This window comes from Temnothorax nylanderi, unplaced genomic scaffold (assembly GCF_030848795.1).
Source record: "Temnothorax nylanderi isolate EJ_2023f unplaced genomic scaffold, tnyl_v1.0 TNYL_tig0074_pilon, whole genome shotgun sequence".
In the NCBI taxonomy this organism is placed as follows: Eukaryota; Metazoa; Arthropoda; class Insecta; order Hymenoptera; family Formicidae; genus Temnothorax; species Temnothorax nylanderi.
Window position 1 is genome coordinate 184,296 of NW_027249136.1, and position 9,478 is coordinate 193,773.

At 33.6% G+C, this 9,478-nt stretch overlaps 2 protein-coding genes across 15 annotated transcripts in view; one reads left to right on the forward strand and one right to left on the reverse strand.

Annotated features, from left to right (window-relative positions):
• Positions 1 to 4,130, forward strand: part of LOC139774105 (dual specificity calcium/calmodulin-dependent 3',5'-cyclic nucleotide phosphodiesterase 1-like) — a 95,750-nt gene extending 91,620 nt beyond the window's left edge. For all 13 annotated transcript variants that reach the window (XM_071709084.1, XM_071709085.1, XM_071709086.1 and 10 more), the window contains one exon: positions 16 to 4,130. In XM_071709084.1, coding sequence (XP_071565185.1) covers positions 16 to 107 — 92 coding nt within the window. In that variant the 3' untranslated portion in view covers positions 108 to 4,130. The remainder of the gene's footprint in view (positions 1 to 15) is intronic.
• An 85-nt stretch (positions 4,131 to 4,215) lies between these two features.
• LOC139774106 (farnesol dehydrogenase-like) lies at positions 4,216 to 5,875 on the reverse strand. 2 transcript variants are annotated; one of them, XM_071709095.1, is made up of 3 exons: positions 5,625 to 5,875; positions 5,102 to 5,251; positions 4,216 to 4,718 (listed from the first exon to the last, which is right to left on the reverse strand). In XM_071709095.1, the coding sequence occupies exons 1-3, from the start codon at positions 5,679 to 5,681 to the stop codon at positions 4,644 to 4,646; spliced, it is 282 nt and encodes a 93-aa protein (XP_071565196.1). In that variant the 5' UTR covers positions 5,682 to 5,875; the 3' UTR covers positions 4,216 to 4,643. The 2 variants fall into 2 exon arrangements, 1 of the variants encoding a protein (XP_071565196.1); XR_011718518.1 differs by having other exon boundaries at positions 4,216 to 5,366.
• Positions 5,876 to 9,478: the final 3,603 nt, after the last annotated feature.

Genomic DNA, 9,478 nt, shown 5'->3' on the forward strand with positions numbered 1-9,478 from the left:
ACGTTTTATCTGTAGATGCAGAAGCCAAAGCACAAAAGGAACAAGAACAAAAGACCAGCAGCAATCGCGAGGACGGTGGGGGAGCGCAAGCCTCGGCCGAAGAATGAAAGATATACCGGACAATTGTATTTTTCAAGAATCTCTGTAATTTTAGATTACGGGGAAGTTCGTGATCGCATTGGACGGCATCTATCATAAGTTTACGGACTTGTTATTACGCTTACGAATGATAGCCAAGCGTCATTCGGTAGTACAAATAGACATACAGACATTAGATATGAGTGGAAATGACCATCTATAAATCTATACACAAAAATATACATTTATAAAATATGTTGAGGAATAATTTGTTTATAGATTGACACCAAAGACTCTCAAATCATGTATCTCTCCCGCTACTTCTATAGAATATTCATAAAATATATCTTAACCGATTGTTTTTTACTATTCCGTAATATTTGATCTCATTATATTAGTTACAACGCTCCTCGAGATAATCACCGCCGATTAGACCGTCGCAATGATTAGACGTCATTTCCTGTCAATTTCGAAGGCTCCCCTTAAGATCCGCTTTTGTGAAAGCTTTTAATTTTTAAATGAAATATTTACGATTGATGATTTGACATCTCAAAATCTTCCTCTAAATTATTTCTAAGTAGATGAATATATGGTACATAATTAAATATACGATTAAGGAATTGATAAAAGAACAACATAAATTATCGTGAACTATGTTGCAATTATTTGGTACAAGTAAAATGTGAATCATTTGTTCTCTTTTTTAGCGGGACAAGAATTGATGTAACAGCAGTCTTAAAAAAAAAAATCACGTGTATATTGTGTGGAAGGTACACTTTACAGAAAGAGAAAGAGGTGTCGTCTCAAAACACAAGTACGCATCGAGTGACAAAAGAAAGAAACTTATATTTGCTGATATCAACAACTTTAAGAATCTTATTTGTTAGAAGATGTTTATTTCAAAACGTATTGTTTCTCTCAACGCTACGTAAGTAAATGAAATTTAATACATCGAGCGAGATCTACCGGTTATTTTATACTGAATGAAATAATTAAATCGTATATTTTCTGAAAAGCAATATATATTTATAACCAATATTTTTCTCTTAAAAGAAGTCTAATAATGACCAAGTCTAAACAATGTAAAATATTTGGCATGCATAATGTTACAATTGCAATTCATAATGGCTATCTTCTTTTACTTCTATATGATTTTGAATGAATATTACAATTATCGACGGTGATTTACGCAAGACTTGTATTTATTGGATAAGAATCTCAGAAACTTAACGCAGCAGTTTTTTTTACTGTTTACTGACACGCACCGCACAAGAATATGAATATTGCACAAAACATTTGTATTTTTCTTGCAATCTTTTTTATTTATTTTTCTCAACGAGAAAGAGATTCTTTGCGAATAATCGGGGCCTGAGGTTTTCAATGCGATTTTTGTAAATGTAGAGTGTAAAACATTGGTTGTGACGGACCAATTGGAAACTTGAGAACGTCAATCCCTCTCGTTCACATGTTATTTATTAAAAGTCGCAACAAAAAGGAATTCCGTAGGAGAAAGGTATCCTTGTACATACAGTTTGTTAAGTGTGTATTCGTATACACGTACTGGTTCAGCTTTAATGTGTGTATGTAATGTATAAAGAAAAACAAATAACAAGATACGGCTAATGTCTAAACAACGTACGCGTACTACGTATATTCCATGTATATGTAGATATATTATATACAAATGAAAGAGAAAGAGAACATTATTTTGTTGAACTCCTCGCGATATCGCGGCTAGAATATGTACATGTTAGCGCATGTTAGCGCGCGACGCACACGTCCGTATTTAAGTTTCTAATTAAACATATCCATAATTAAACGAATGCGCGTTATAAACGCATAAAAATTGTTGATATAATGATGGATAGTTACCATTGTATCAATGCATCATTATCATCCTATGTCATACGCGTAAAAGAATCGGACATTTCGATGCGATAAAAGATTTATGATTCTTTGTCTCTTTTTTACTTGTTATTGTGTAAAGAAAATATTGCCGCTATTACAGACTTTTTACTTCGTGATTTATGGCTATGCAAAAATATATATAATTTTTATCGCATATTTGCGCGTTATAGTAATCGCGTAAAAGAGTCACGGTGCGGTCTCGCTTCGCGTGTACTTGGCGCAAGACACTACCGTGTCTCTTGATTCGTTACTTATTGTTAGTAGTTGGTGCCATGTTAGTTAAATAATAAGAAGAAATAGTAATTGAACTTGTGTAGAGTCAGCTTTTTTCTGGTCAAAAGGACGCCTAATTTATTTTTATTTGTTTATTAAATTTATAATAAATGATAAATGAAAGTATTTACCGAAATTGAATCCGATTCTGTGTACGTGGCAATAATTTGAGATAAGGCTCTATGGAGAAACCGTTACAAGCATAGAGCTAGCAGTTTTTCGAGTGGAATGTTTTATCGTCACAGATATATTATATACATATATCGATATATAGATGTGTAGGATAATCTCACTATTTCGAGATTGAACATATCCGTCCTGTATTTATTTAATTTCCATCATTCAATCGCGCGCGCGCGCATGAATTTGCTAGTTACTGCTATGGAACAGATGTTTCGTGCTATTAATACAATATAATAGACAAAGCTATCTTCTTCTTATCGTCATCTTGTGACGTAGCCTGACTAAATCAACTAAATCAAAAATTAGCATAGAAGGTTCGGGAAAGACCCGAGCAAACTTGAAAAAATTAACTGCTATGCTCAATTAAACTTTGTTTTATATTTAATTTCTTTAACACAAATATTATTCGGATATTTTTAAATCGAAATTCGAATATTTTCATGTAAAATTTAAATAAGCAAAATTTGTTGTACTTAAAACGTTTGTTTTATTTTTTATTTCAAGGATACAAACATCGGTGTATTATTGGCAGTAAACGTTGTAAAGTTAGCTTAGTTGTTTCATAAGAATCAGACGTTAATGGCTGTGCGCCGGACATGTATAATTAAATTTTTTTTTCTGCAGCGGACGAGGGGCCAAAACGCGTGATAGAATTTAAGTACATTAAAACCACGATTGCATTAAGAGAATTATTGACCAGTCACGTAAATAAAATCGGTCATAGCATAAAAATATTATTTGAACTCGCGTGGCGCTTGTCGCTCTCAATAAATGAATAACAAAACGCCCGAATTGCTTTAAACTCGAAAGATCGTAGGCTAAATCCATTCTGCATTGGATACACACGCGTTTATTTATTTACGTGGCTCGGTCATTTCATCGTCTAGAGAACTCTCTTTAAATTAACACTGGCCTTTCCTTATACGCGATATGCGCGACAATTTAAATCAAGAAAGGGGGGGGGAGAGAGAGAGAGAGAGAGAGAGAGAGAGAGAGAGAGAGAGAGAGAGAGAGAGAGAGAGAGAGAGAGAGAGAGAGAGAGAGAGAGAGAGAGAGAGAGAGAGAGAGAGAGAGAGAGAGAATAAAAATTAAGCGACGCTGATATTTAACGGTGTCGCAAGCACGTTTATGCTTTGAGATAAAGCACTTTCCAAATATGTTTGGTATAAAGCGGATGACTAGTTAATTGAGTAGTTTGACAAGACGAGCGAGAATTTCGCGATATATCGCTTGGGATGACAAAGGTGTTTCAACAATACTCGACCAATACTATTAACTCTTAAGATAAAAGTGCACACGTAAATTCCTTTTTTTTCTCAAGTCTCTCTTTACTTCTCTCGAATTAGTATGTCCGTATACTATTCGTAATCTCGTTAGTCTCGATTATTGTAAATCTCAGTAGACGATGCGTTCGTGCCATTACATTAATACTAATCGTTTCTAAATGTGTCACCGCGGATTACAATTGTACATTCTCGGTTTATTTCCCAGCACAATTTAATACAACAGTATGTACATAACCGGCTAACTTAATTTAGCACCATGTCCACATTCGATGTGATGTAATGAAATGTAAACGTATAACGAGAGATATATTAATATATTACACAAAGATGCGTCACGTGTATGATTTTAGCATTGTACTCTGCGTAACTCTACAAAGAAATAAAAATACTCGATTACTTAAAGACTATCAATTTAATTCGATTGGTAAATATCTATATATATGTATATAAGAGGATATATAATAAGGTGATTTTCATGATCATCATCATCTCTTCATCTCTTTGATTTATTAAATATACTTGTTACATAGATAAAGCAGATCGACTTAATTTCTACAAGCAATCCATAACGACGAACTTGTGTCGATCGACTTGACTTATAACTTTTCAAGTACAGTTTTACAGAAGCTATAGCTATAATAATTAATCGATATTAAAATTGCGACAAACGTAAATTAACTTGTATTCTTTTCAATTATTTATAATTAATAGAATATATTATCACAACTGTAGAAAAATTTATATGTAAATATAAAAATTAGATACTATTTTTTCCCTATAATAATTATTCATTTCTTTATTTCGAGAATGTGATAGAAAATGAGAATTTCTTTTTACTTGATTTATTTTAAAAAAATATATATGACTGCTAAAAATTCTAAAAATGTATTGTTTTAAACGCAGAAAGCGTACCCATTACTCTGTCGTGAACCGTTTAACATTCTCCGAAGTGAATGCAGCTTCATGTATCGTCAGTATAACTTCCGATATCTGAAATAAATAAACTACGGTTGCGTGCGTATTTGATATGGCGCGATATTTAATTTAGGGAGAAATTAATTCTCGTTTAGAGTTTTAAATTTCCAATGTTTTAAAATGACATTCTAAAATTATTCTATCGGCACGTTTAGAATGTAATACGAATTATAAAATTAAACCCCGTATAGAATCATAAATAAAAATATATTTATATGTAATTCATATAAATATAACGCAATGTATGATAATAGTTAATCATTATTATTATTTAAGTGTTATTTGCTCAAATATAATTGTTTATGCATTTTTTTCTTGCAGATTTGTAATCAAGTATTTGTAACTACAAATATTACACAAAATTTATCAAATATAAGTCACATCTTTTTAATAATCACCTGTACGTGGGGCGGCGTACTCAAGATATAGACTACTGCATGTGCAACATCCTTGTCTTCCAGGACTGGGCAGAGACTGTTCGAGATGGCATCAGATAAGCCGTAAGTTTCCATTAACATAGGTGTTCTCACCGCACCGGGGCTGACGTTCTGTTTACGATGATATCGTTGAACGTTTCAAAATATATCATCATTGTCATTCTATTATTTTGTTATATTTCCGTTCTACGGTCTTTACAGCATAACGCTAATAATCGTTACTAGACTAAAATCATTATCGTTGTTATTATTATTATTATTATTATTACTATTATCGTTATTATTGCAAATCTAACTGTCTTACAACATTAAAAAGAGGTATTAATAAAATACTATTGAAGATAAATAGATCATTACTTATATAACTCATTGTCAGTGCAAATTAAATTACTAGCGAAGTCTACTTTGTTATATATATTTTTCAGTTCATTAATATATTGCTTTTGCACATTAACAAGTTTAGTATAAAGTATAATATATATACCGTGACTTTTACATCGAGATTTGCGTTTATCAATTCGTTGCATAGACTCGCTGCCATGCCAGTGATAGCAAATTTACTGGCGCAATACAAACTCACTGGTGCAGTAACTTTTTGAGCATTATGTCCCGCTACACTGTGAATAAAGCAAAAATATGACGGTTAACAGTACTAGAAAATAAACTCGACTCTTATTTGCGAATTTAAGAATTATATGGAGGATTGTCAAAAACATACTCATATGCGTATTTGACTAGAAAAATCGAATCTCGCGTCTCTGAAAGACCCGCATTTTAATACAAACTAATAAAAAGCCACTGGGATATAAGTATAGAGGTACTAGCTCGGCTGGCGCGAGTCGAGAGAGAGGTAAATTCGTGGGATCGCTGTTTTTGTCATGCAGTTCGTATGACAAGGCCAACTATATCTTTCTCTCAGTAATATGCGTATGCGTTTTGCACAACAGAGAAAAAGAGGGATCCCACAATATCTATCTGTCTCAGGCTCGTTTTCCGTCTACGGGCGTACATAGCATCGCAGTGCTCACTCCATATTATTTATATCTCAGTGGGAAAAGCAGGGAAAAACATAAATTGAGTCCTATATGAGCATCGACATGATTTCCGAGAAGCGATCCACTCAATCGTATCAATTTCTTTTTCCAATAAATATGATGGAGGCGAAGAGGATGGAAGCTGAGATAAATCTATGTTATAATATTTGAATATTCGGTTTGTAAAATGTTGTTACGATTAAAAGTAGGACGAACAGAAATGAGAAACCGTTTTATGTATCTACGGAATTAACTTTAAGAATAACTTGTCAGAATAAATCGCTACTATAAGAGAGTAGCATTGCGAATGCGTTTTCACTTGTTAGTTATTACACTTGTTACACTTTTCATTTCGTGAAAATTTCCCGTTGAGCAGTTTTCACTTCTCTTTGTAAGTCAGCAGAAAGCGCAACAAAACTTTTCTCCGGAGAGGTGTCACGTACGACGCAAGGATATTTATGACAAAAAGAAAAAAGAAAAAGTATAAGTACCACCTATTTCCGCAAAAAACTTGCACGAGTTTGCATGTTCGTTTAATCGCACGTGACACGATGATGCTCATTTATGAGAAACGAAGGCAGAAATGGAATACATTTACCTGTATTTCATTCTATTTAATGCGCTTGTTGATATCATTAAATTACTATATCATTGCGCGAGACGTATAATTCTGTTTTAATTAAATTTCTGCAGTCCATGTAATCGAGCACAGCTGTCTTTGACCTATGCTACAATGTCTAAAGTTCATTTAGATCGAAAAAGATCTTTGCAAATATTTCTTTTTATTAGAGTCTTTAATGATTAACAATGATTAACTCTCTCTCTCTCTCTTTCTCTCTCTCTCTCTCTCTCTCTCTCTCTCTCTCTCTCTCTCTCTCTCTCTCTCTCTCTCTCTCTCTCTCTCTCTCTCTCTCTCTCTCTCTCTCTCTCTCTCTCTCTCTCTCTCTCTCTCTCCCTATGTAATTTTTCTATGTAATTTTATAGCTCATAAAGGCTGTGAGATAGCTAGAGAAAATAGGAAAAGTAATTAATGGCAGCAAAACAGTGCGAGTCATTCGACTGCGACGAGCTACAGTGGTATAATGAGAGTAAGAAATGGGTGACTCTCGTGGAGATTAGATTCGGATAGGAAACGATAGCGCAGAGATTTCTGTTCACGGACGAGGGATTAAAGATCTACGAGTGGTCCGCTTGGGATTAAAGTTAGATTATACAGACAAACACGCGAATTATGGAGAGTCGCGAGTTGAGTTGCCATCAAGTATACGTTATGCATCTGACGGGTAGTTGGAAAGAAATTTCTCATATACAAATTTTTTTATAAGAATATTATAAATAATTATATAGATTAACATAAGTTATAGATATATTATACGATAAATAAAATATTTAGTGAACCAGAGAACGATAATGGACAATGGATATATTGGCAATAAAAGATGTCTTTCTCCGTATCATGCGCTGCTTTACTTACCTCTTTGCCCCAAGTCATATTATCATACTGCTGGTCGAGATTGGTATTGTTGTCCGAGACACGGTACGATTCGTGAAAAGAGAGAGATATTTCCTCAAGTTCCGGAAGGAAACCTGAGAAACGCGATACTATGCCATCTTGGTGCAGGAAGTTTTGTCTGATGTTTTCCCAAGTTCGACATATGATATCATCTACATACTTTTCGCTTTATGTGCAAATTTGCAAGTTTTAAAACAAAAGCGAATACTTCTTATTAGATGAGAAACGCATGTGCCTGTGATCTAACAATCTAACTTGATGATTAAATCTCCAATGTGCCTTATACACTCTATACATTATGGCTCGCATACATTACATATACATGTATAAATATTGATATATATGTAGATTCTAGATGTAAAACAATACTTATGATAGGTACATAAAATTCTTTAACTAAATATACAAGATAAGCATTTGGTCATTAACCTTGTACTAAAATTCTGTAAAATCTAATTAAATTTATGTGAGCACAATTCTATTTTGAATTATCTATCAAATTAAAGCAAACATGCACACACACATTATTTCGTTATTTTAAATAAGATACAGTTGTTTGAAAAATTATAAGAAGGGTATATTTAAAATAGCACTCAAAGAATCTACTGCCATTAAAATTTAAGTTGGGTTTTCGGAATATTCTGTATAGTGTATACATATAGTAGAGCGAGACGAAATGAATTTCGCGTATCAGGAAACGCGTCAGGATGTGTCGCGCATCCTGTTTAGAGTTGGCGGAAATTGCGAGTTCCGTTAGTAGATCTGGTAGGTCCGATCGAAGACATCTTCGATGACGGAAGCTCGCGATTGTCTCAGCTAGTCTACATCGATTTTTTACGAGCTTCCGATTTTGAATAGATGCCGGTATATGAGATTCACTACGATCGCGATCGTGAAAATATCGTGACCGATACATCTGTCACGATACATCTTCGTGACGTTCTCGTTTAGAAATGATCGGAACTCGTTCTTCAAGAATCGTAAATCGCAAGGATCGCAAATGGAAATGCTGCCAACAGATCGCTTCAATTATTCTCCGGATATCTTGGTCTTTTACACGTTTCGACAACTTTGATAATAAAAGTTTACTATGTATTACTTGTGTTACACATTAACGCATATATCTCTTATTACTAATTTAACTTATAGATATAAGAATAACAAATGCTGCATAATTGAGTTTTAGAAACTATACTTTTAAGTATAAAGTTCTTTTTTAAAATAAAATAACATTAATAGTCGTAAAATTATTTTTCAAATAAAGAATTTAATATACCACGATCGCGTTTTTAGTATAGCAAATATTTCGTTATCGTGTAACAATAACAAGAAGAAGAATCAAGTCTTGTTTGTATTTTTTTTTTTGGACTTTTTTGGATTTCTTTCGCAATCGAGAACACATTTAATCGTTTGGGATCCACTCGTAACTCCGTAATACGATGAATTGGAATATTAACGTGCACATACGTGCCTAACACGTCGTTTTGCAATGGAGAAGTCCGTGGAGTTCGAGGACCCTCGCTCACGAAAGATTGACACGCAATTAAATCGCGTCCGATACGATCTCCACACATCGAAAATTTGCCGTTATAAAATCTGTCGTCACCGTCGCGATAATCAACGCTTGTGGATCGCGATCGGCGTTAGCAACAAGTTCAATATAAAATCCAAATTGTTCCAACAAATATGAGAGACATAATAAATATAACTGAATTTTAATATAATATGCATAATTAATTTTTCGCAGAAAATTAGGAATCTATTTATATTAGGGGAAAAGGGATTTATACA